The 27,482-nt window shown below is 40.2% G+C and overlaps 2 protein-coding genes and 1 long non-coding RNA gene across 4 annotated transcripts; 1 reads left to right on the top strand and 2 right to left on the bottom strand.

Moving 5' to 3' along the window:
• Nucleotides 1-385: 385 nt before the first annotated feature.
• On the bottom strand, nt 386-8,955 carry ypel3 (yippee-like 3). Its single transcript, XM_050069545.1, has 5 exons — nt 8,641-8,955; nt 5,837-5,955; nt 5,521-5,564; nt 3,994-4,102; nt 386-1,557 (listed from the first exon to the last, which is right to left on the bottom strand). The coding sequence occupies exons 2-5, from the start codon at nt 5,951-5,953 to the stop codon at nt 1,468-1,470; spliced, it is 360 nt and encodes a 119-aa protein (XP_049925502.1). The 5' UTR covers nt 5,954-5,955; nt 8,641-8,955; the 3' UTR covers nt 386-1,467.
• A 136-nt stretch (nt 8,956-9,091) lies between these two features.
• LOC126405683 (uncharacterized) lies at nt 9,092-15,157 on the top strand. The gene is made up of 4 exons (XR_007571601.1): nt 9,092-9,215; nt 10,524-10,606; nt 14,495-14,551; nt 14,805-15,157. It is a non-coding gene; the product is annotated as an uncharacterized LOC126405683 (long non-coding RNA).
• gdpd3a (glycerophosphodiester phosphodiesterase domain containing 3a) lies at nt 14,848-26,049 on the bottom strand. Of its 2 annotated transcripts, none has more exons than XM_050069541.1 (10): nt 25,518-26,049; nt 23,414-23,456; nt 21,310-21,445; nt 20,568-20,613; nt 20,282-20,400; nt 18,598-18,687; nt 18,289-18,422; nt 18,011-18,070; nt 17,676-17,727; nt 14,848-15,016 (listed from the first exon to the last, which is right to left on the bottom strand). In XM_050069541.1, the coding sequence occupies exons 1-10, from the start codon at nt 25,672-25,674 to the stop codon at nt 14,888-14,890; spliced, it is 966 nt and encodes a 321-aa protein (XP_049925498.1). In that variant the 5' UTR covers nt 25,675-26,049; the 3' UTR covers nt 14,848-14,887. The 2 variants fall into 2 exon arrangements, with proteins under 2 accessions (XP_049925498.1, XP_049925499.1); XM_050069542.1 differs by having other exon boundaries at nt 14,885-15,016; nt 17,634-17,727.
• Between the last annotated feature and the right edge of the window lie 1,433 nt (nt 26,050-27,482).

Here is a 27,482-nt window from a genome sequence, read left to right as displayed (position 1 = left end):
TTCTGTCAATCAACTAATTATTTCTGCACTACTTGTATATTTTTGAGTACAGCAGTTTAATTCATAACAATGTCATATTTTAGAAGCTATTTATATGATCTGTATAAAAAAAATCTTAAACTAGTGAAGTCACTAAAGCTGTCAAATACATCTAGTGAAGTAAAAAGTACAATACTTCCCTCTGAAATGCAGAAGTATGAAGTAGCATGAAAAGAAAATCAAGTTAAGTACAGGTACTACAAATTTGTACTTAACCACAGTACTTAAATTAAGGTAGTTAGCTACACTGCACCACTGCTTTTAAGGTATTTCAATAATTCAAGTGTGTGTTGTGTGAATCAGAGTGAAGGTTTCATACAGTAAGAAAAAGAAAACTGAACACAGGTTACAGACACACTGTATTTTAATGAAAGATTAGGTTAAAATAATACACTTTAATGAAAGAAGCAGACATTAAAAATCACCATAAATATGCTACATAATCCTAATCACACTTTTGCTCTAACACGATTGAGTAAATGTATCTGTAGGGGGGCAGCTCCATGTTAGGCTATTACACAAACACATGTAGGATAGATCTCAACAGCATTAAGTAAAAGTGAACATATCCCAACTGTGCAGTGGAAACTGTAGATGTGAACCCCGGGCTTAATGCTTCTCAACGCCGTCCAGCTCAAGACATCTCAGCATGCACACACACGCACACACACACACTAAAATGTATACCTACAAGCAGAAACACTCATACTAGAGATTTAAGAATTCTTGCAAGAGACTTTACCGGTTTTAACGTCACCAATTCAACATCCTGACTGCCTTTAGCAAAATATTAAGTGTTACTGCTCTTACCATAAAAAACAAGAATTTCACTGATAAAAAAACAAGCCCTCCCACTGCTCTGAGTGTTCCCATTCCCTTCCATCACTCCAAATAATCTACAGGTTTAACAGGCCTAAATACTTCACTCAGTTTGTGCCAGATATGTCTAAATGTGCCTCTTAAACTCAAAAGGAAACCTCAAATACCTGCATCTGTGTAAGAGGGTCAGATTATTTGATTTGCACTGGCCTCGCCCCCGCAGGGCAAGACTGTTTATCGGTCGCTGATAAGGGTTTCATCACTCAAACACACACGCTTTAAAATCCAACATGCACACGTGCCTGTGTGACAACATCCCCCAGTCGTTCACAAACAAACCCTGCACTCATTCAGTCCATGTCCCAGCACAACTAGCAATTGGGATAGCAATATCAGCAAATGTGTTGTCGTTGTGGTCGCTGGAAAAACATGAAGAACAGAAAAAGATAAAGGCATCACATGCTATTTCTTGGCGAAGCCGTACGAAGTGAAAAGTGTGGCACAGCGATGGCTCGTACACGGGATGAGGAAGCTACACTGGAACCCTTTAATGTCAAGGGGGATGCAACTTTTGAAAAAGTCATGAAGAAAGATGAAGATTTTTCCCTCTCAGTCCCAGCCGTTGTCCTTTATCATGTGGGACAGCTCGATGATAAACTTCCCCTCCTTGTACTTCTGACTCAGCTCAAAGGCTTGTTCCTGCAGAAGGGAGGCACATAAAGGTTATTACAGAGCGGATTAAAGTTTCCTTTTCACAATGAAAATAAATGGATTCACACTGGGGATTTATGTTTGTAAATGAGGTGCCAGAGTGCATTAAAAAAGCATCAAAATAGAGCTTGTTTATAAAAAAAATACTGCCAGGGGAAGATCCCCCGACAGAGGTCCAGGCTAATTATTAACAGATTAAGTATTAATGTTTGTTTATTAACTGGCCCCTGGCTGCCTGTTATGTTGCAAAAGTAACCCCTGGGCAAACTAAGTCCTGGTGTCCTTACTGTACATGCAGCTGAGCACTAGTTCCATAAAAAACATGCACACACTCTAAACGTGTCATGTCATGTAACTGTTTAACTATTTCATTCACTTCAACTATGACATTTCAAGGCTGTGTCTCAACTCAATACTATGTTGAATTTGGAGGTAAATGATCTCTTGTACTTGAAACATCTGCCAAATGAGTACATTTATTTTTTTCCTACGAAGCATTGTACCTAACTTATAGCAGTGGTTCCCAACTGGTGGTTCGCAATCCAAAAGTGGGTTGTGGGCCCATTCTGGATTCTGGACCACAAGTGACTTGCAAACGTATCAAGTTTGTAAAAAACACACTTTATTCTGAAGTGCAGTGAATTTCTGGCAAGGAGCTTATATTTCAAAAGGCCATTTCCTGCTGTAGATTGAGTGACTAATGAACAGCTGCTTGACAGAGACAGCAAACTAGCTCCATGACATGGCCAATCCCAAGTGTGACACTTAATGTATTGAACTGTGTGGATCTCGAACTGATGACTGAGGAGAAATCTGGACCCTGGGGTTGGACCAGTTGGGAAACACTGACCTATAGTATGAATATGAGAGTAAACGAATCTGTGGTTCAATAAATGCTTCACATCTCCAGTAGTGTTGGGCAGCTGGGCCGATGGCTGACAAACATTGACCACATGGCCCTAACACTATGTCAACACCAACACAAGGGCAGTGGGGACGTGGGTTTGCACTGACACTAATGGCATTCATTGTACGCTTAAATAATAATAATTCAAATTTACCAGAGGTGCAACTGCAGGTGAACACAAGTATACAAACATTTCACGGCTTAGAACAGATATTTATGTATTTTAAAAAGGCCTCAGGGTCCAGATTTCTCCTTTGTCATAAGTTAGAGGTCCCACAGTTAAATGCATTCAATGTCATACTTGCGTTGGGTCATGTTGTCGAGATAGTTTGCTGTCTCTATCAAGTAGCTGTCTGCTAGTCACTTACTCTACAGCAGAAAACGGCACTTCAAAATAAAAGTTCTGCGCTAAAAAAATCAACTGTACTTAAAAGTAAACCGTTTTTGTTTTTTTATACAAACTTGACACGTTTGCGTATCACTTGCGGCCCTTTCAGAATGGATCAACGACCCACTATTGGACTACGATACACCAGTTGGGAACCATTGTTTTAAGGAGTGTCAGCCTGAGAGTGCAAAATGAAGAATGGGTTTATTGTAATTATTATGATAGCTCCTTGTGTCTGACAAACAGGTTATTCAATCACTTCACAATTACAATCATTTATCGCCCAGTGAAAGCATGTTTTAATTTAGGCACAACCATGACAATTATTTTAGTATAAACAACAATGATATCATTGTCCATCGCAATGTTTCACTGTATTCATTGTCGTGTGCCAATTTGGTAGACATTGACCAACCCTTGTCTCCAACATTTCAAAATATTGATCATAAGTACCCTATTTTCTCATGGGAATTTAAAAAAAAAAGTAGTCTGCAACAACATTGTAAAACGTGTAAAGCTTAAAATTATACTTGTGCATTATGGGGTTATAGCTACAGTGTAGTTGGCGTGGCTACAAAGATACCACAAGCAGACTACAAGAGCTGTTACTGGTCAGGTTGGGCTGCTTGTGCTCTCTCCTACAAGCTTCTGATGCAGGTACAGATTGTTGATAAGCGAAGTCAACATTAAGGAAGATGAAGAAAGACTCAAACTTCTGCTTTTCAGTAAGAGACATCTAGCAAAGCCATCTCCACTGCAAATCTGCTCAGACTAATCGCTGCGTCACAGTGAATGAATTAAAGTAAACACGGCAAATATACGGCACATGACAGAACTCACTTAGATGTAACGGTAGTTTTCTAAGTATGTGCATAGCTCACTCTATATCACATGGTAGATGAAAGAATGTAAACACAGTTAAGGAATAAAAGTAAAACAGGACACAGATCTGATCACTGCGATACATCCTGCTAATGTTACTGGAGTGCCATCAACAGCTGAAATCTGACGCTGAAGTGTAAATCAAAACCTACACCAGGTGTCAGTGGTGGGGACGATGTTACAGGTCTTGTCAAACAAAAAAGCGATTTAACAGTGACAAGTCAGCATTTTATTTGCAGGTACTTACATATTTCCAGCCCAGCGTGGTGTGACAGTTTTCACAGTAGATGTCAGCGACTGCATGAAGTCCTGTGAGCAGCAGCCTCTCCTCCGCAGGACCACAGCCGACGTTCACCCTGAAACCAGACACAGTGTCGTCAAGCAGCAGCTCCACTCTGATTCACAGAGGGCTTCACAGTAATTAAACTACTCTCCTTACCATGCACTAAGGGGCTACTGTAAACCTAAACAGTAAAGGACCTACTGTCCTACATTGCTCCTTTAAGGGAAAAAAAAAAGACTCAAGTTCATGAATCAGTCATGGGAAGGCTGCAAGAGCTCCACAGAAACAGATCATCAGCATCTATTCAATTTAAGCCTTCTATTTAGATCAAGTGCTTGAGTTGTTTAAGGGGTTCCCATTTTAGGGTTAGAGCCTGTGTATTTCTGACCCACTAACCCAGGAGAAGCGCGACTAAAGTGAACTTCAAGGTTCACTCGAGAGCAAATCAAATTATCTGCTGGCCGTGTGGGCTGTGCAAACATCTGTGATACTGGGAATTTGTTTTCAGAGAAAAGTAGACTATAAAAATGATGCAATTATATGCTGGAAAAACAAAGATCATATTTCATTCACATGTTTTTGTTTCAAAGACCCACAGTTCAAGCCAAAACCCAAAAATACATATATTTCCTCTAACCTTTAGTGCTATTTAATCAATCTAGATTGTTCTGGTGTGAGTTAAATGTTGGAAATATCAGCTGTAGAGATTTCTTTTTCTCACGAATATAATGGAACTAGAGGGCACTCAGCTTGTGGTGCTCCAAGTGCCAAAAAAATACATTTGAATAACTCAAAAGCAATGTCTCTTTCCAGAAATCATGACTGCTGGGTTACTCAAGATAATCCACAGAATTTATTGTTGACAGGTTCTATTTTCTCACTACTGAACTAGACCCGTCAACTGTATAACCACGAAGGAGGAAGCGTGCATCTACTCATGGACAAGAGACTTGTATTCATGACAGCGCGACATGTAAAATTTAATGGCGTCCTCCTCGGCTGAGCTATAAAATTAGCTAGCTCCAATGTGCTAGTTGAGCTAGCAGAAGATGCATGCTTCCTTCTGAGGGGTGATATAGTTCATGGATGTAGTTTGGTAGAAAAAATAAAGTTTCCAATGTGAAAATGCTCACAACAAGGTCTACAGATTATCTTGGCTGATATCTCCAACACTTGACAACTCCCACCAAAACAATCTAGACTGACAAACAGCACTACAGCTAAGAGAAAAAACAAGTATAATTAATTTGGGGTCGAACTGTCCCTTTAAGGAGCCACTTATCTAATCTGAAATGATCTGATAACAAAGTAGGGCTAATACAAGGAAACATTTAAGGAAAGTGGTTTTCAAAACTGAATTTTAACATTTACTGAAGTCCCTTTTTAGTGATCATGGAGATAAAAATAAGATTGGAAATCTAAATTAAGACTAGCCACTTGTGTACATTCAATGTGCTGACATGTAGTAATATTTAGAAATCAAATACTCACACAGAGTTGAAGAGGTAGGCTCGGCCTTGACTGCCTTGGAATGACTAGAGGACATAGACAAAAAAAACAAAAAACAAAGACATAAGAAAAAAATGCTACATGTGTCCACTTGTAATATGGATAAAACACATGATATTAATTGTATTTTTATTTATTTTTTATTTGCAAAACGACTTCTAACTTTGGGAAACCTCTTTTGTTTTGTCAGTCCAGTTTTTCCTGTTTTGCCACATTTTAAACTAAGCGAGAGCCATGAGGCGGCGTCATAACCCGCCTGAAATGATTATTAACAACAAAAGAGTGGCAGCGCACTGACCTTGGAGATGAGATCGTCATGGTTGGCCAGATGGGCGCGGCAGTGCACACAGCTGTAGCGCCGGTGGCAGGAGTCCAGGTAGGCCTGAAACGTCTTGGCCTTTGTGAGCTTCACCATGTCTGCGGAGGAAGAGGGGAGGAGGAAGTAGGTTGGTAGTTTGTTGTTGTGCATTTGTTGGTGATGCAAGCACTCAGTCAGGTTATGACTCCTAAGACCCTTTGGTGAACCATTTTTTGTCTTGAATAAGTTTCCAGATGTCAGTGAGGAAGTGAAAGATGTGAAACACAGACAGGTTTCACATCAGCTTTCATTTATCTGATAATAGCGATAAAACACTGCAAAGCTAACCCTAAACAACCTGACCTGACCTATATGTCTTACACAGGGTATCAGACAGAAATTAAATGCTTTTAAGACCTTTTAGAGATCATTTTTAACTCCATTTAAGACTGATTTTGGACAACTTGTCTTTTTCTTGTTCATGCACTGCAGGTAAGTATAACGTTAAGTAGAATATATGTGGTTCTGTGCAGACAGAGGTAGGTGTTATGTGGAAACAAACATAACATAACATTAATCTACATTTACCAACAGATAAGTGCAAGTATAAAGTAACAAGACATGACTCATTTGGCAAAAATAAAATAAAAAATAGCTATATAAAATTAGATTTTTTTTGCGGCAATTAAGACTTCATAAATTCAAAGATTAAGATTATTTAATTACTTTTAAGCTCTAAAAAAAGTTACTATTTAAAACTAAACTGAAAGTGAAACATATCTACGCTCTCTTAAAAGCTAGATTCCAGTACTAAGGTTGTTTTGCAGAAGTGCATGGTGAAATAACTATTTTTGTCAGTGGAGTTCATAAGTTTCACTTTCAGTTTTCAGTTTTCAATTTTGACCATATTTCACAGCATTTCTGTTTACCATGATTGTGTTAATTTTCATAATTTCAACATTTCATCTATTTTTTCCTGGCACAAATGGGCCAACACACTGGGCAGATTAACCTATTTAACATCACAACCAGCTTCATTAGTCAAGTATGTGTACATATGCAAGGAATTTGGCTCTGGTTTTAACTTGCACTCGACATGCCTAGGCTCAGTTCAAAAAATATTTTAGAGGACGACAGAAGTAGAGAATGATACAGCTAAAAACAAAGACAACAAAACTGAGCAAAGACAGGTACAAATTAGAGCTGGAACAATTAGTCAGTTAAGCGCAATTTGATCGTTATGCTTTCCTTACATTATAGTAAAATAATATCTTGGTTTGCAAATGTTGGTGGGACAAAACAAGACATTTGATAATGTCACCTAAGGCTCTGGCATATTCTTACAGGCTTTTCTCACTGTTTTCTAATATTGTGTAGCACTTTGGAAGCAATTAATCCATAAATCGAGAAATTAATCTAGAGATTAATTGGCAATAAACCTAATCAGTAGTTGCAGCCCTTGTAAACAAAACGACCAAAAAACACATAACTATTATACACAAGAAAGTGCAATGGGCCAATGCAGCACTTGAAAGATTAACCTATATTAATGAATGATAATCAGCTTTATTGGCCAAGTATGTGCACATATGCGAGGAATCTGACTCTGTTTTTATAAGTTGCTCACAGTGTGCCTACACAGTTTAAAGAACAATTTAGAGGAAGACAGAAGTAGATATACAGCTACAAACAAAGACAACAAAGCTAAATGAAGATAGGTAAAAATTAGAGCTGCAACAGTTAGTCAATTTATTGATTATTCGATCTGACAGAAACCTAATCTGCAACTAGTTTGATCATGAATCAATCATTTGTCATATTTCGAGTGATATTTTCAGTTCCCTTTATGTGAGGATCTGCTGCTTTTTTTTTTCATTATGCGTAAGTGTTCTATCTTTTATGTTTTTTAGTGTGTTGTTTTTTGGCTGTAACTTTTTGCATGCTGCTGTCTTTGCCAGGTCTCCCTTGTAAACGAGACGGTTGATCTCAATGGAGCTTACATTGTTAAATATGGGTTAAATAAAATAAATAAATGTAATACATTGGGGATTTTGAAATCAGAGCCAAAGTACTTTTTTAAACCACAGAGGGAAACTAGGACATGTTACAGTTGCTCTCACTGCTCTTTTACTGTATATAGGCATAGAGAAATGATAAGAAAACAGAAATATGCAAGTAAAAAATGTGCATTATGCTACAATATATAACAGAAATAAGAAATATATGACAACACTGAAATGTTGGTTGGACAAAACAAGACATTTGATAGTCTTCTGGTGTTTTGTAGACCAAATGATTAATCAAACACAGAGCTACTATATACAAGAAGGTGAAAAAAAGGTGTATAGTGTGGGACAATAACTGAATGGCAGCTCTAGTAGAAAACATGCTGTGCTCATATAACTTGTTATTGTTACTGTGGTGACAAGTATTGTTATTTATTGACAAAAATCAGTTGTGGTAGGTTGGTTAGGAGGAACACAGTTTAACAGGCAGCTTGCTTCCTGGTTAATAAAAATAGGTATCACAAACAACCCTGGCCTCGTCAGATGCAATCAGTTAACCCAAATTCAAGCCCCTGCAACGTGTGCTGCTCCATGTACGCTGTGTCCAACCCTGGTGACCGTCTGTCAGTGTCTATATATTGTCACAAACGGCCTGACACATCTGTCAGCTGCAGCACAGATCGGCCACTAGCTCCCTGACCTAGCTTACGTGTTAGCTAGCGGGCTAGCTCCGCATTGTCACAACACACAGCAGCTAGATGCGCATTGCAGGATATTCCCCGGTGTACGTCGACTCACCTGATAGTACAGAAGCTCCTCGGAGTCTACACAGCGGACCAATGCGGCTGACAGCCGAAAAGCATCTATTTTAAGCAGGGTACTGTTGTGGGCAGCAGGTCGGCTCGGTGCAACGGTCGACCACGAGCGGACGGCTCGGACAATAAAGACAACACACACAGCCTCTGGTCGCTGCAGCGTTTACCCGCGTCTCTCCTTTGAATGTGAGCCCGCTTTCAAAAGCTCCTCCGCGGCCTTCGTTGAAACGGGAGCTGGAGTCCGACAATGCTGGCAGGCTGACAGGATGACTGCGCTGCGGCCCCGGCGGGAGAAAAATGTGGTTTGTTTATGAAAACACGCAGGAGGAAGTCTGAAGAGTGCAAAACAAATCCCCGTCGACCAATGGGAGGCGGCGGGTGACGTCTAGAATGTGGGTCAACCAATCAGATTCGACTTCACATGAGCCCTTTATGGCTATCAGTTTGATTGTTGGTACAGTCTCATAAATGCTGCTGGTGGGTCATTATCACATCCTGCTGGTGGATTTGGGATAAAAGTCCTTCAGACTGGCTGCAAACTGATCAAACGTGCACAACGTAAGGAACAACTATTTGTGGTTATGTGACGAGACTCAGGAAACCTTCAATATCTTTGACAAGAAGGATGGGGAGGGGGTTTGGTTGTGGTTTCTTGATTTATTTGCATGACTGTCTTGGAGCTGTGTGTTTTCTTCCCTATTATATGGTAATGGTAATCTGTTTTGGCTCTTGTTAACAATTTTCCAGGAGAAATGCGCATAATAAAGACAAGGCATTAAATTAAAAGTAAAAAACAAAACAAAAGGAAAATAGAAAATGTAGACTGAAAAGGTGTAGTTTAAGCTTGTTAAACCTACCCTTTTCACTTAGCATATTCTCATGAGTATCTCATTTACTACCACGCTTGTTATGCAAAAGAATAAACAACAGAAAAGTCATATAAACATATGCATGAGCAGATTATGAGACAATGGGGCCTTGGGCACAGATATGCAAAAGGCCCCACCACCTCTTCAACATAGGAACAAGATAAAGACTTTGTGGTAGTTTTTCTTCTTTTTTGCTGCATCTTTTTGTGGTTTTGTGTGTCTTTGTGGTCATTTAAGCATTGTTTCCCCTTAGCAGTGCAGTACAGGTCAGTTCAGTGTGCTTTTTTTCAGTTTCCACTGTGAAAAGTTGTGGATGGTACCAATGTGACCGTTCTGTACCGTCCCCATTTCTGGTCACCCCTCTGTTGGGGTACCTAGCACACAGATCTGGTGCTAAAAAATGGAGCTGTGAACACTGCAGTCTGTTGATTGGTCAATAACGTACAGTCAGTCTGCCCAGGGCAGAGTTGAGGTTTGTTTTGAGGCTTATGTAACCACTGTTTATACCATGGAAAGTTTTATTAGTAGGCTATAATAATAAAATGAAAGAATGTTGTGCTGCTACTTGCAGCAGCTTTAAACTGAGAAAAAAATAACTCATAATAATGATTCACTGGGCCGACTGCCGGCAACTTTTAAGGTGAAGTGTCAACTTGTAATGTTACTCAATGTATGAGTTGATGTGAATCCATCATCACACCTTAGATTTCAACTTTGATGACAACTTTGACCATCACTTTAGTTTTTATATGACATACATTTTTAGTAATGAGTGGATCTTCAAGCATTTATATATATTAATTTCAACTGGGTTATATGAACTGCATATATTCCAATCCTAACTTTGAAAAAAAAGGCCTGTGAGCTCCAGCAACACTAAACCCCTGAGCTTTCCTGGGAAGGACTAAATGCACAAACCCGCTATTTTTAAATATCCTATCGAGAGAGACTCTCACTACAGCCTGTTTTATTTTGTTCTGAAAATGTCTGTGTGCAGCCTCGTTCTGTGGACAATAAACGAGGTGCAGACTCCCCACTGTCACCGGTAATGAGGAAATTCAGTGAGTGCTGGACGGAGCGGTGAGTGACAACAACCCCGACCACATTTAAGAGTAGTTTTGCTGTTGTTAAACGTGGTCCCCAAGTAATAAATCAATATGTCGAACACTTTTCTTCATGATTTCAATGTAACATGGCATGACAGATTAATCTTCATATTATCATTTTGTGGGTAAACTATTCCTTTGATGTCAATAATTTACTAGATTCCCCCAAGTACTATATGTAATGTTATGTATTATGGCAGCAACAGCCCTGTTTGTGTGATTAAGAGCCTAACTTCTCTGCTGGGTCACTAATTCAGACCTTTGCTCTTTGCATATCTACTGTATTAAGACTTCGGTCTGCACTGATCCACCTTTATTCCATTAACCCATTTGTCACACCGCAAAGCACAGCCAAGCAGGTCAGAAAAATACAGCCTTTGTTTCGCCAACAGGCCGGTTGATTATTATCACTGCGGTGTGGCTGGACTTTAACCCAAGCCTGGGAAAACAAGGACCCAATAACACTGCACTCACCTATATGGATATTTGTAAAAAGTTAATTCCTTTACTTTAATTTCCAACTCCATGTTTGAGTGCTCTTCATTGTAATATCGCACAAAAGAATATAAAAGCATAAACCCACGTGAGCTGTCCCAGATAATTTATTTCATATGCACTTACTCAAACCAGTCAAATAATGTCAGAAAATAACAGACACAGTCAAAACAAAGTCACGTTTACTCTCTTATCATGAGAAATGGGTCGTCAGGTGATATGGTCCAGCTGGTTAAATATTCACTCCAACTGTAAACACTTCTGCACCGTCGCAGCTCTGCTTCCTCAGAGACTGATAACTGGAATAAAGCAAAACTCCTGACTACCAAAAAATATGAATGCCATCAAAATTTCACTTGTTTTAAACAGAACAATGACTTGACTCTGCCACACAGCTACTGTCTCATTTCACTCATCAACACAGAGATTAACATCATAAGTAGAGCTCCGAGTCACACACTAGAGAAGGTGATTCCTCCCATTATTATTTTTTTTATTTTTTATTTTTTATATATACTTTAGTAATCCCCGAGGGGAAATTCAATTTTTCACTCTGTTGTCAATTACACACAGGTCCGAACACACACATGCACAAACAGGACCTATACATGCACTAAGTGGAGAGATGTCAGAGTGGGCTGCCCATGACAGGCGCTCCGAGCGGTTTGGGGGTTCGGTGCCTTGCTCAGGGGCACCTCGGCAGTGCCCAGGAGGTGAACTGGCACCTCTCCAGCTACCAGTCCACGCTCCACATTTTGGTCCAGACGGGGACTCGAGCAGGCGACCCTCCGGTTCCCAACCCAAGTCCCTATGGACTGAGCTACTGCCGCCCCAAATCCATCCAGAGCAAGCTTTTTATTAAATTACTCACTGAGAAATACATGCAGTCTGTTTAATTTAATACAGTACTCATCTAAAACAGCAAACAGAAACTACCATAATGTTCCTTGATGAAGAAAAAGCAACAACAGCTGGGATGCAACAGCCGCTGCACCACCTCTCCCACTGGTCACATCACATGTCTGGGGATTCAGATTTCCCCCAGGCTAACAGAGCTGTTCAATCTAAACTTCACCCCACTGCTTATAAAAATAAATGATGATCTCCAACGCTGGATGAACTCACAAATATCTGTTATGGGCAGAATAGTTATGTGGGATGTCAAACATGCGGCCCATGGGCCAGAACCGGCTGCCAAATGGGCCAATCCAGCCCACTGGATGAATTTGCTCACCTGATTTTGGTGCAGTTGTGAAGGCTGAGAGCTGCCAGGTGTCAGGAGTAAACAGTGAGAAGCTTCATGTAAAATACTGCATCAGAGGTTTTTCCACCCTGACCAGAATACAGTTGTCTGAAAAACAATGAATACTTAATGTGTGGTCATATTTAAAGATACTAAACATTGTGCAAAATATTGTCAACCAGCAGCAACAAAAGAATCTGTATGTAATATTTGTAATTGGTTTGAAAGACAGGGGATAACGAGAGTTACAGCTGTAACTACGGTTCTATGAATTGTGGATGATTGCCAGAGCTATCTGTCACTCAAAATCTTGGGGAGAAAATTCAGTGGGAGCAGAGTGTGTGATGATGTAGGGGTTTATAGTGGGGCAAACACCCAACGTCATTGTATGGTCACAGGTGACTTTGTTGGTATAACGACTCATGCTAAAGCACTTGTTTTTCAGTACAATCTCAGGCTGTGTATTATCTGTATTGGATTAACATTTTCTTTACATTATAAGAAAGGGGGGGAAGTTTTGGTTCATTGGCCACACCAAAATGAGTTTGACAACCCTGCCCTAAAATGAATTATTTATCCCAGTAATTCCAATTCAACCAATTATTACCTGGTTTAAATCATTAGACTCAAATCAACATCATCATCAACATCATCATCATCAAATATTAAAGAACAAGACACAAAGGATCACATTGGGAACCCTACAACAACCTAAAATTGAGAAAAAGAGGGTGCTGGTGGTTCTTGCTGGCCCTCCTCCAACCCAAGAATCTGTCACACATGCACAAACACACACTAAAACTGAGTGAACTTGTCTGCAATTAGCTCTCCCACAAAAACATAATGGTTGTCGACCATAATTGTCTCTCACATTTGTCACCTTTTTGTCCCAGAGCACTAATAAAGCATTTTTTGATTTATTGCTGAGAAAAATAAATGATTGTTTCTTTAAAGGAATGCTTCACCCACACAATATCCATTTCTACATCAGTTACTCACCTGATGTTACGTTGAATTTATGAAGAAATTTTTTTCTGTGTTGCTGAGTTGCACAAAAAGAAAAAAAAAAACAGGGAAATTCTTGAAGTTTTTGAGTAAAAGGGGTCCACTTTTAAAACCAGTAAAACTATATCAAAAAATGAATTTACAAAGTGTCACAAAACTTGTGCAGTATAATCCAAGTCTCATATATCAGTCGTACACCCAGCACTTCCAAAACACATTTTTGCTTAAACGTCATGATTTAAAACACTTTCAAGTACAAGTATACCTTAGCAAGTGTGTGCGTTTAAACACTGCTCATATATTCCATTGAAAACGGCTCAGAGTCCCGCACTGGGTTGGGTACTTGATGGGTAACCTGCAAAAAGCTGAGCAATGGGTAAAAATTTGTACATAAGTACATACAGTATAAATACATGGGTACAAGCACGGGTAAAAATGAACTACACGCAGACGGGCAGCAGGTGAGAACAAAAATATATTTATTTATTTTTTAGAATAAAACAAATGAAAAAGATGTGCAGTATATGTGTAATATTTTTACATCTTTTGACATCACTATTATCAGGCTGCAATACCTTTTATTTTAAAAGTCAGTGACACAAGTTGACCGTTTGACTCCAGCCATGAAACTTTGCAGTCTGAGGATGAGGTGGCAGCCTACATCGAGTTCAAGACATCTGGGGAGGATCCTTTTGAGGTTTTATGGTGGCGGAAAGAGCATGCTAAAATGTTTCATAACCTGGCAGCGGTATGTTTTTGCCATCCTGACATCGAGTGCAGCCAGTGAAAGATTTTTGCAGGATTTGTAATTCAAGGATGAAGAACCCAACTTAATGAGAGTCAGGTCCTGGGACTTGGTGAGACTTGGGTGCAAGTGGTGTGGTTTATGGCAGACATAATGGCTGATAATGATAAGTCAGGTCTGGCACTGAGATTTACAGGTATGGGTGGGTGCAGCTTTTCAAAAATGGACCCATGCAGGACTCTGGCATGGATAAATGAGACTTGGATTATACAGCACAAGTTGTGTGAAAGTTTGCGAATGGGTGCTTCCAATATAGTTTTGCTGTTGCTAAACAAATTTTTCTAAAAGAATTTTCTACGTTTTTGGATTCTTAGTTCACTGTGGAGGCATGCCAGAAAAACATTTTTTTCATGGCTTCTACATAACCTTGGGTGAGTAATTATATCAATAAACAAAAGGTCATTTTGTGGTTGACATATTCCTTTAAACTCTGGGCTGTGACAAGCTGTGGGTGGAGGCTGTAGAAATGACCTAAGTGCAGATAATTTTGTCAACAGTGATAAGCATTCAGATTGAAGAGTTGAATGCATGGTGTTTAATAGTTAGACCAACAACTCTTTGACTAATCTGGGCACAGTGGGAGAAATAGATCTCACACTTCTTGTATTTACTTCTCTTTTACAGTCTTTTCCTTACAGAATCCTCATTCATCTGACGGCTGCTGTTTCTGAGTTAATAATTGTGGTCATGTGAGGACGTGTTTGGGATCAATCCTGACTCCTGTTTCTGCAGAGGTAGCTTGAGAGAAGAGTCGGGTAGTCACTCATCACCCCTGTGGCTCCCACTTCAAATGCAGCCTTTATGTCTTCATCTTCATTGCACACAAACAAATGCACCTGGAATTACAGATACGGTGTATGAATCAATGGTAATGAGCTGTTCAGAGTCCTTGAGGCCAAACAGCTCAAAAACATAATTAAAATTGTGTTATCACCTTCTCAAACATTGAAGAAATAAAGCTGAGTTAAAATCAGAGTGATCTGTCTCCCTGTCATCCTTCCTGCAGTTTTGAGTAACAGTACATGCTTTCACCATCAAAAAATACAAACCCCGTTGTCCTAAATTTGGACAGTGGCAGTTGTCTCAGATTTGACAGCCAGAATACAGCTGACATCAGCATAAAGTAAGACCTTTGAGCTCAGAGCACTCTTTCAGACTGCAGTGTGGACAAATGACAGATATAAATGCCAGTAGCACTGAGATATTCCCTAATGTTAGAAATAAACTTGAAGGACAGTTCACCCCAAATCAAAAATAAATATTTTCTTCTTACAAGTAGTGCTATTTATCAGTCTAGATTGTTTTGGTGTGAGTTGCAGAGTGTTGGAGATATCGGCTGTAGCAATGTCTCCCTTGTCTTGAATATAATGGAACCAGATGGCACTCGGCTTGTGGTGCTCAAAGCGCCAAAATATACATTTGAAAAACTCAACATCAATGTCTCTTTCCAGAAATCATGACCGGGGTACTCAAGATAATCCACAGACCTTGTTGTGAGCAGTTTCAACTACTTTTTATTTCCCTAGTGAACTACACCTGCCAACTGTATCACTTTGCAGAATCAACTGTGCATCTACTGCTCGCTCACCTAGCACCACTGAGCTAGCTAATGTAAGGCAGGTTTCTCTCTCCTGTTTTACCTATAAACTAAGTAGTAACTGAATTAACTATCAGAGGGTTGTGAGTGAAGTAAGAGCACAGGGACAGCTTCTCTGTGTAACGTGATCCACTTTACTGTCCAAAAAAGAACGTACAACTGAAATTGACAACAATAGTGGCATCTCACATCATATATCACTCCGCCAAACTTAATCATGTCTTTCATTACCTGCATGTAAGGTGTGCGATATTGAATAGCTCCAAATTTAAAATATGTAAACAATATATGAATGTAGTTAACATTAAATTATGTAGATGCAAAATAATGAACAGAGAGTAGATGCACACTTCCTTCTGTGCTGTGATACGATTGGGGAGTGTCGTTCAAAAGAAAATAATTCCTTACATTAAACTGTTCACAACAAGGTCTGTGGATTATCTTGATTAACCGCATCATGACTTCTGAAAAAGACATTACTGTTGAGGTTATCAAATGTATTTTTTTGGCGCTTTGAGCACTACAAGCCGAGTGCCATCTGGTTCCATTACAGTATATTGGAGAGAAGGCAGACATCGCTACAGCTGAAATCACTTGGCAACTCCCACCAAAACAATCCAGATTTATAAATAGCACTGCTGGGAAGAGGAAAAATATGTTAGTTTTTGTATTTTGGGGTGAACTGTCACTTTAACTTAGCATTATCTTACACACTATTCATTAATATGTGATGGATTCCTTAATATTAGGGGGAAAAATACATAATTTTTTTGACTTTGTATCAAATATTGCTGAATCATGGTGGAAGCACAGATATTTCAAGTTACCCTGTTATTCCAACTTCTTATATGTATTTTTTTTAAATATTTTTTTTTTTTACCAGGAATGTGGGGCTTTTCTGGAGGGAACCGCATCCTTCTTGTTTTTGTGTGGATGATGAGGGGGAGAGCTTTTCTTAGTCACTACCTCAGAATCACCCATGAGTGTTCAAATACGCTCCCTCAGCAGCTGACAATGCTACGACATATGACTGCAACTGTTTTCATGCTCAAACTATTCAGTGACCACTCATGGCCAGATGATGGGGGTGACCTCATCCCATCAGAGATTACTCACATCAGGACAGGGGTGATGCAGCCTAGACACTCAGAGAGGCTATGTGAGTGTTACTGTTTGTTGAAATACTTAAATGTAATGGGCATTTAACTATTAAGTGCTTTGGTGAAATTGAGTCTTACAGTTGATGATGCAGTAACAAGGGAAAAAAACCCTTCTTGTTTTTGCAGATGGGAATTATGATTTGAGGTTTTGCACTGATAGATTCATGACGAAATCTGCAGGTGAAGGATTTAGGAGGCTAAATACAATTCAAAGTCACCCAATGGAGGTTTTCAACACCAGTGGCTCAACATAACATTTATTTTTTAAATGGTTCATATTTTATTTGAGTTTACAGATGGTTTATCAGACAGGTCATGAACCAAAAACCCTCTGAGTTTGCATATTTATTTATCCATTTTTTGTAGGTTTCCTTTTTTCTCTCTCACACAATGTTTACATATTTATTTACCTATTTGTTTATGTAGATTTTCTTTTTTGCTCTCTCTCATTGTTTGCATATTGATCTGCACTGACGAAGGATATAGTAACACTGCATTTCAAAAATAAAAATAAAGTTTAAAATAAAGAAAATATAGAAATACATATCAAATAAAACAAAAATAAATAACAGTTGATAAAACAAAACTGAAACTAACTACAGAGCTTCCCCCATAGCCATTGTCACTCACACTTATCACATAACCCTATATCCTATCATGCATCCTCACACACCTCATCTTAAAACACTTACTTACAGCAGAGCAGTGTTTGGATGAGGTATGTATGTGGTTTCATACCTGAATTCCCCGGGCTGCCAGGTGATTAAAAAGACTCTTCCTCATTGTTACTCTGTAACGAAAGCATAAATTAATATATGAATAATTCAGTTTTTACACAAACAATAGTAAAAAATAGTCCAGAATTTACTGATATATAAACTGTAGCATCATACTCCAAAATGTTGCTATTCTGCAAAAAAAAAAAAAAAAAAGCATCACCCCATGTACTCTAATGTTCTCATTAAGTTTTTTTCTGGAACATGTTACTGGTAATGATTCTCTCATGATTATTTTAGATTCCTACAGCAACACAAAGTCAGTCAAAGGAAGGCTGCAACGGAAACTTTACTCACTTTTCTATCAGGGAGATGATCAGTGGGTTCCTCAGGATGCGCTTCTTAGGAATGAACGTCCTTCAGCACACAAAAACAGAGAGAAAAACAAAAGACGCATCTGTACTGTGACACATTCATCTCACACCAAACATAAGATTAGAGACGAATAATCTTAGAGGATAAAACCAGATTAATGTATTAATGGCCTGCAGCCAAAGAGAGGGAGGACGGATTTACATGCATGAACACACACACATGGACTCAACATGCAGAGACACACACTCCTGCAGGCACACCTGTTGATGATGCGTGGCAGGTAGCACTGCACTAAACTCTCTCCCAGTGGCACAAAGGGCAGCAGGCCACTGTAGAAGAGAAGAAGAAGCAAGACACCTCGGTGCACAGTGAAGCTGTACGGCATCGAGTCATTCTGTGAGGAAGACAACAGACAGACAGTCAGACAGACAGAAACAGTTTACAGTTTTATTCCTGCTGTTCAGATTAAGCAAGAACAATATTATAAGAGGCAAAAATGTAATACTGTCTGTGTATTAACTGTAAAATGCTGCACAAGTAGCTCTGTCTCCCCCAGGTGGTCTATGTACCGTTTTGCGGCATTCCTTCATGATCCTGCTGTTCACAGAGGCCCAGACAGTGATTTCCTCCCTGTTGTAGCATCTGACCAAGTCAGACACCTGCACACAGACAGGAGAGTCACAGATGAAATGTGAAGGTGGTGATGGTACAATGAGATATTACGGGGCATCAGCCTACTTTTAGAGGTTAAACAAATGCTCATAGGTAGGAAGTATTGGCTTCAAAATAGACTATGTTTATATGTTGGGAGTTTTAAAGCAACAACAGTTTTAAAGTTTATCAGATTACCTTTTAAAGCTTATTATTAACAGATTATTTTAAATATAGCAGCCTTTTATCACATGCTTGGTTTGGCAGTTGTAAATGTATTTATCTGTCAAATCAGTGCAAAATGTGCCTCTTTAACCGCAACATATGTTAGTGATTTTAATGTGTTTTTTTTTTTTTACTTTGACTTTAATTTTAATTTATTTTTTATTTGTTTTATTTTTCTCTTTTTTTGCAAAGAGGAATATGGTGATTACTTTTTTAAAAAATGATACTGTCTATTAAAAACCAAATAAATAAATTGGTTTAAAAAAATCTTAATGTCTACATTAAAAGTTCTTCATAATCCTTTTCCTGCTTATCTTACAGACATCCTATAGACTTACACCCTTCTTCTTCACACTTCACACTTCTCCTGTGTGCCAAGTGTGTAGGACAGGGGTGTCCAATTTTTTTAAAATGGGGGCCAGATTAGAACATGTGAAAATACCTGGGAGCCAGCTGCTTCTCGCATCATATGGGTTACTTAAAAATAATCCTGTACAAATGAGACAAAGCAAATGGTTTGTCTTTCAGTGAAAAAGAATTCCATTTTCCACCGCTATAAACGCCACGGCCCTCACTCTCACTTTATGCTTCTTTGCTGTAGGGCTGTGTATTGGCAATAATCTGGCGAAACGATATGTATCAAGACATGGGATTGTCTGCTTATCTGGGGCCAGGTTGTGGGGCAGAAGACCAAGCAAAGCATCCCAGACGTCCGTCTCCCCAGCAATGCAAGGCAATATATTGTGATATTTTTTAAATATAATTTTAGGTAAAACTGTCATAAAGAACACTCCTACAGGAGCATAAAATCTGAGTGGAAAAAGTTTACTTTTTTAATGCAATCAGAGCAGTAACATCTGTACTGATTACAGCCCCTGTAACACGGCAGCGATACGTTGTTATGTTGGAGTTACGCTGGCCATTTAAAATCGGTCTTTGGGTCACAATTGGCCCTGGGGCTGGACTTTGGACAAGCCTGCTGTAGGAGAACTATGGTGGCCGACACGAAAATGCATAGTTTAGAGCCAGTGTTTGGTTTATCCATTCTGACCTACTGTAGAACAACATGACAAATGCCGTGGGCGAGGACCTGCTCTGTATGTAGATATAAACAGCTCACTCTAAGGTAATGAAAAAACAATAATTCTTATTTTCAGGTGATAACAAACTAATGAAAACATAGCAATGACTATTATACACCATTTGTGCAAACAGATTTCCCTAAATCCTACACACTGGACCTTTAAATCTCATCATCAGAGATAATCTTGACATTTGATTGGGTAGTTGCTGAGCATCACAAAAGCATGAACACTTTCATACTTTGGAGATTATCTGATATAACTGGGAAAGTGCTGAAACTGCTCTGCTAAGTACCTTTTCTATCAGCTCCTTGTTGTTCTCCTTAATCTCAATGCTGACAGGCGTGTCAGGGAACTTCCTGAACACGTCCTCCAGCAAAGCGAACTTCCTGTCTGCACCGCTGCTGTAGCGTCCTGGAGGAGGGAGGGGTTGAAACTAAAGGTTACACATATTCTTGTCGATGCGCACACACACACACACACACACACACACACACACACACACACATTACTGACCGACTTGTTCATTGTGTGGCTTTTTGTTAATGATTGAGAATATACGAATGAGAGGAGAAACTCACCTGCGTAAAATGTCACCTCCAGTTTCTCCTTATACAGAGGCATATCCTAAAAGAGTTGATGAACAGTTGTATTAAGACATAAAAATATACTATTATGATATTGCTTGTGATTACCTTGAAAACAACATGCATCTTGGGATTTTCTTGGTGTAATGCAGTGGATTTGTTGCATATGACACAGTTGTATGCAAAGTCAAACGTTCACTTGAAGGTAATCCGATACTAAACATTTACTCTGTAGCAGGTTTTTGTGTGTTTTAATCTGTTACAACACATGACAAAGTATGTTTATGGCATCAGTTCAGGGGCCTGTAGCTCACAGCAGCATTAAAAAGGTTAGTTGAAAAACTGCAGTGAAAACACACAAAGAAGTAAAAGATGCAGTTCCAGGTTTTACCTAATATAGTAACTTGCTCATTTAGAAACCTGCTGTGTGAGACGTGGCTTCAAGGGATCAAATTTAAAGTGTGTATTTGGCTTTGCATGCCGCTGTTTCGCACATTGCAGTTAAAGTGGAGCAGATGACTGACTTGAAACATAGAGGCTTTGCTAATTATATATGTTTGAAGCCAAGATGAGAATCTCATGCTCTTGTTTTGTGAGACAGACCCCGTCCATGCCAATGTGGTGGGCTAAAGAAAATAAGCAAGAAAACCACCATTTGTTTGGCAGGAGCTTGTATCACAGTGTGACCTTGTGACCTTTTCCCTAACCAACAGCCCTGTAGGATCCGTCTTCCCACCTGTAGATTGAGTGAGGAGATGGTGACGTCGTGGCCGGTCTGCCTCAGCAGATTCTCATCATGTGACACCACCACATGTCCATCGCGAGTCAAGTGACAATCCATCTCCAGCATCTGTGTGCCCTGTTCCACGGCACTGCAGACACAGGTGCATATGGAGGAAAGATAAAAATGAGAATGCATGCATTTGTTGCCTGCACAGAAAGAGATCTTTCTGCTGTTCCTGCCCTCTGAACTGGAGCCAATCTCTTAAAATGTTGTCCAAGAAAATGTCCAACTGTGAAAGGATGTAAGAAAATTCATGTAGCAAGTACACAGTGTTGCATATTTACTGTTTTTTATGAAGCACAAATCTTGCAAACATTTTGTGCAGCACATCATTGGATGCATTTTTAGGCAGCCCAGACATCCCGCATCTTTGATATCTTCATTACTAGGATTTATGTTATGCAGTAAGTGCATATTTTTGCAGATAGATTTCCAAATAATCTGTTGTTAAGCCTAAAATCTCACAGTGACAGTTTATTAGACAGCACTCGATGCTTGCAAATGAAAAGATGCTAAATGTAAATTACCTGACCTAATCCCTCTTTTATGACATATACTGTAAAACATATCATAAGGCTGGATAATTACTCACATCACAGTTTCTGCCTGATTAGAAAAAAAAAGATGGAGTCAGAGTAAACTTGATCGTGCTCAGTTGGTCTTAGGCCTGTCCTCAGTGGGGGGACCATGCAAAGGCTGACCCTTACATTGTCACAGCTCAAGTTTCTGGTCATGTTTTTTTTTTTTTTTAATTTTACTTGCACTTTGAAACTCACTACTTCTCTCGTTTCAGATCGGTTCACTTCCTGCCCCTGTGTGTTTTCCCTCCCTTTTGATGACCTCACCTGTGTCTGATTGTCTGTCCCATCCTGATTAGCCTCACCTGTGTCTCATTATCCTTCCCCTCACCAGAGTATTTAGTGTGTGTCTTGTTTTCTCTCAGTGCCAGTTTGTCTCAGCGCCTTATGTGTCTAGTATCCAGGCCTTTTGTTTCCCAGTGTCCTTTTCTTGGCTTTTTGGCTTTAGCCTGTTGCTTGACTCTGCCTCATCCCTATTGGATTTGTTTGCCTCCACTGATAGACCATCTGTGTACCCAACCTACCTTTTGACCAGTAAAGATATTTTACCTGAACTGTGTCCAGAGTCGTTTGTTTGAGTCCACTCTCACGTAGTTTACCATTTGTTACATACATGGGATCACGTACAACAAGTTACCCACTGACTTATATCACTGACAATACAAGCTTTGTGTATTTACATGATAAATTAATTTACTGTCATCATTTTAAACTTGTCATCTGATACCCCACCTCTAACAGTTATTGTAAAAACAGTGAGTCAGATGTGCAGAACATACTAAAGATGTGAAGGGAGCTACTGACTTACTAAGTCACCAAAAATAAAGGGCTCAAAAAAATAAATGTCAGGGAACAAAGAGAACAAGAAAACGAAAGGAGCAGAGAGGCCTGGCCAAATTTCTGGCCAAAAAAGTGTGACAAAGCACCAAGCGAAGCTAAACATGGCAAAGGTGGGGAGCTAGGCAGACTAGTGATCAACGCCCACTGTAGCTAGAGTGAAGATGCTGGTATCATATGAAACTAGACAACCACACCACATCCACTAGTATCAACTATGTCATGCCATAAGGTGCTAAATTATGCTTCAGAGTTCAGCTAAATTTTGTCAAGAAAAAAAGGGCATTGTGATTTTATTAAATGGTACATTTGAATATTCCTGCATACTGGGGTCCCGTAGCAGTCTTAGAACTGCATAGTTTGGGTATGACTGGAAAACTGAGACTTGTGGATATCAATAAGCCCAACTGTATTCATGTATAATGATGATTCCCCGTAGTCAGACCATTTAAAATTGCCTGTCTGTGGTATTAGAGCTAAGGGTGGGTGGGTGTTGGTGATGCTGGAGTGGGTGTGAAACAGGGGCCCAATTTGGAATGCTCTGTCCACCTATCTATAATTCCAAATGGCTGGCTTCCACAGTCTCTCTGAAAAGTCCATTTTGTGAGAGCAGCAGCTCACCACTTGAGTTTGGTACTCACTGTGTGAACGCCCCCATGGTGCTCTCAATCCTCTCTCCACATCCTGGTGACAAACAGAGGAGTCAGGGTTGATGATGGCAGCAGAGCAGAACCAGTCAGCACACTTAGCTATATTGTGGCAAACTCTGGACTGACTGAAAATATCATCACTGTGTCTACTGTAGGTGAGGAGGACACAGTGAATGGTGATCAGACAGCATGCTGTGAGTTCCTCAGTTTTTAAACGTGTGTTAAATGTGTCTTATTTTTTAGTAGCCAGAGAAACATTAAGCCACAGTGTTGGCGATATTGACTGTAGAGATGTCTGCCTTCTCTCCAATATAATGGAACTAGTGGTTCCCAACTGGTCAAGCCACAAGGTCCAAATTTCTCCTTAGTCATTTGTTTAAGGTCCACACAGTTTAATACATTCAGTGTCATACTTGCATTTGGCCTTTTTGTCAAGCTAGTTTTTCTGTCTCTGTCAAGTAGGTGTCTGTTAGTCACTCATTCTACAGCAGAAAATGGCACTTCAAAATAAAAGCTCTGTGCAAGACATTCACTGTACTTAGAAATAAAGTGTGTTTTTTACAAAGCTGACATGTTTGCGAGCCACAGAATGGACCCACGACCCACTTTTGGACCACAACTCACCAGTTGGGAGCCACTGAACTAGATGGCATCAGGCTTGTGGTGTTCAAAGCACCAAAATAATAATTGAAAAACGCAACCTTGATAAGAGACCTTGATACAACATTGGAGGCTGATTGGTGCTGTTTCTGCATCAATGGGCCCAAAGAACAGGAGCTCTGGAGACTTCCGCCGGCCAGGCCAGCTCTTTCCGGTTTAGCACTCCGGTAACTTGAATGGAGGTAAAAATGCCTTAATCTTGTGGCTCCTCTAAACTTTTCAAATGTTACCGCACCAAATCCTGATAGTGAAAAGAGGCAATTTTCAGGTGTTGAGATGCTCAAAATAAATGTATCCACTGATTACCAGGTGTCTCTTTCCCAATGTAAGTCTATGGGAAAAAGTCTTTTTGGGCCCAATGGCATCATGCGATGAACCTGGAGGTTGTAATTCCACTGTTTGGCCACTATGAAAATTGGATTCAAAGCCCGGTGCTCTTCCTTGAGGCCTGGTAGTACTAGGTGAGCCAGCAGTAGATGCACACTTCCTTCTGCACAGTTATACGGTTAGCAGGTTTAGTTCAGTAGAAAGAAAATAGTTCCTAGGCTACATAAAACTGCTCACAACAAGGTCTGCAGATTATATTGAGTAACTTGGTCATGATTTCTGGAAAGAGAAATTGCCGTTGAGTTTTTCAAATATATTTTTTGGCACTTAGAGCACTACAAGCTGAGTGCCATCCATCCATCCATCCATCCATCCATCCATCCATCCATTTACATCCGCTTATCTGGGGCCAGGTTGCGGGAGCAGCAGGCCAAGCAAAGCACCCCAGACGTCCCTCTCCCCAGCAACGCCTTCCAGCTCCTCCTGGGGGACCCCAAGGTGTTCCTGGGCAAGATGAGATATGTAATCCCTCCAGCATGTTCTGGGTCTGCCCCAGGGCCTCCTACTAGTGGGACATACCCAGAACACCCTAACAGGAGGCACCCAGGAGGATCCTGATCAGATGCCCGAACCACCTCAACTGACAACTTTCAACGCAAAGTAGCAGCAGCTTTACTCCGAGCTTCCTCTGGATGTCCGAGCCCCTTACCCTATCTCTAAGGCTGAGCCCAGCCACCCCACGGGAGAAACTAATTCTGGCCGCCTGTATCCGTGATCTCATTCTTTCGGTCATTACCCAGAGCTCATGACCATAGGTGAGGGTTGGGATGTAGATGGACCAGGAAATCCAAAGCTTCGCCTTCCGGCTCAACTCTCTCGTCACCAGATCCCTTATATTAGAGAGAAGGCAGACATCTCTACAGCCGATATCTCTAACTCATGGCAACTCACACCAAAACAATCAAGACTGATAAATAGCACCACAGGTAATAGGAAAAATAAATATTTTTGATTTTGGGGTGAACTGTCCCTTTAAACACCAAACATACCCCCATCTATCTCCTCAGTCTAACTGAAACTGTAAACACAGTGCTGGTCACCCCCTTACCTCCTCTGTGTGAGATGTGTGTGCAGTAAAAAGCGGTGCGTTTCTTCCTGTGGAGAATGAGCGGGTTCTTCAGCAGGTACAGAGAGGTGAGAGTGTATCCACCCAGAGCTGGGAGGATGAAGTACAGAAAGCCGCTCATTCTTCCCCGCAAACACATCCAGCGAGCTCCTGAGTGAGTCTCTGTCACGTGGAGAATGAACAGAAATCTCCAGCAAAAAAAAAAGTGATCAACTAAAACGGTGCCAACAGGTGTGTCTTTCAGCAAAAGATAATAAAGCCTTTAAACAATCCCCCTGTTGTGTAGGCGGATTCAAAGGCTTCACTGAAGACAGCCTGCTCTCTGTCTTACTTTGAAGATAAGAAAAAAACTGGACAGACGGGTAAGACCGAGGAAATTCGTCTTCCTACTGACTCTCGAAACCTTCAGAGCTGTAAAAAATAAGTTAATAAAGCACCAGCCCATAACCCAGAGCTCACCTCCACGCTCTCCCTCTTTCTCTCTGGCCTCTCCCCTGCCTGTGGCAATACTATTTCACTCTCTTTACACTGCTTTTGTCCAGCTTTGATACTGGTGGTTTTGTGCGTGTCACACCTGGGCACGTCTGCCAACACTTAAAGGATTTCTTTTATACTGATTCATTGTTTGCAGTGTGAGGTTGGACATCAGTACCGCAATTATGACAAACAATATTATATGACAAATGAGCAGTTGTTGGCATCTATTGTCATTTCCAGATTTATTCCCAGTCTCATTTGATCTTGAGCACAGACATGTTTGTAGCTGATAACAGAGAAAGACAAAAGGCCTCAGTGGGAGGGCGGCCGGTTTCTTGTAGCCTGTGTTTTATTTGACAAAAGGGATGTGGCATTCTCAGATATGTAAACTCAACTCTGACCCACACAGATAGAAATATGAAAACAACTCCATGTCTACAGGCATGCATGCTCGCTATACATACAGTACAAAGTCAGCAGTGTTGTATTGTTCAGGGTCAATAGCAAAGCTGGACTGTGACAAACAATGGAGCTCGCTCTGAAATGTTTCACCAGAAGAGAGAAATCTATTCACAGCAGTGCAATGTGGCTTCCAGCTTTTTCTCACTTTTGAATGTGTCTCCCTTTACATAGAAAATATAAGTAAATCCTGCTCGTCTGAACACACGAATCATGTTGGCCTTGTTTTCAGGTAGATTTTCAGCCCACAAGGAGACAGTGCTGAAGTCATTCAAATCATGGCCTAGGACTCTGGGAATGTCAGGGTCGAACAGGGTAGCCGTGCTCAGACATGTTATATGGGAAGGTGGGAAAGCTGCACAGCTGGGAGAGCAAGTTGGCTTTCATGATGAGATGCCACAAAGTTATGTTCATTCCCACGACTCTCAGGCTTGAAGTTCACTTCTGAAACCGGTTTGAAAAAGATAGTTTAGACTGGTCTGCAGTGTGAGGCCAGACTTGGTTTAAAAAACACGGGCCAAGCCAGAAGTCTAGGCGTAGTCATGGACTTAGACCTGAATTTCAACAGCCACGTTAGACTATTACAAAGTCAGCCAACTATCAGCTCTGTTAGGATTAAAGGACTTTCCATAAATATGTCAAGATAAATTATGAGAAATGACAACAGCCTATTGAGCCCTGACTGAGCCTAAGAAACGACTCTGAAAATAGGTTGAAGGTACATGAAGCTTTGCAAAAATAGAGCTAGTATGAGCAGGTTTTCCAGAAAGTGACAAGTTACTCAGGTCATTTGCATGGAGTGAGTTAGGACAACTTTACTGGGAAAAACTGAAACAATCTGATCTTCACTTGTTCGCATCATGTCCAGTTAGGAAGAGGGGTCAGCAGGATTTGAAAAAATCTATCCACTGATTCATACTTTACTGCTATAAAGGTGTTTTTACAGGTCACCCTGAGCTGCAGCTGCTTCAGAACGCTGCTTGAATCATCACTAAGACCAGGGAAGTGGTT

This window comes from Epinephelus moara, chromosome 18, assembly GCF_006386435.1.
Source record: "Epinephelus moara isolate mb chromosome 18, YSFRI_EMoa_1.0, whole genome shotgun sequence".
NCBI classification, from domain to species: Eukaryota; Metazoa; Chordata; class Actinopteri; order Perciformes; family Serranidae; genus Epinephelus; species Epinephelus moara.
This window is presented reverse-complemented; position numbering and strand designations above follow the sequence as displayed.

Excerpts from the sequence above, each read along its gene's own strand:
- ypel3 (XM_050069545.1), bottom strand. The coding sequence starts at position 5,953 with ATGGTGAAGCTCACAAAGGCCAAGACGTTTCAGGCCTACCTGGACTCC. Across the intron at positions 5,565-5,836 it reads ATGACGATCTCATCTCCAAG|TCATTCCAAGGCAGTCAAGG; the intron begins GTCAGTGCGCTG and ends TATGTCCTCTAG. Across the intron at positions 1,558-3,993 it reads CCACGCTGGGCTGGAAATAT|GAACAAGCCTTTGAGCTGAG; the intron begins GTAAGTACCTGC and ends TCCCTTCTGCAG.
- gdpd3a (XM_050069541.1), bottom strand. The coding sequence starts at position 25,674 with ATGTGTTTGCGGGGAAGAATGAGCGGCTTTCTGTACTTCATCCTCCCA. Across the intron at positions 23,457-25,517 it reads ACACATCTCACACAGAGGAG|GATGTGGAGAGAGGATTGAG; the intron begins GTAAGGGGGTGA and ends GTTTGTCACCAG. Across the intron at positions 20,401-20,567 it reads GGAGGTGACATTTTACGCAG|GACGCTACAGCAGCGGTGCA; the intron begins GTGAGTTTCTCC and ends TCCCTCCTCCAG.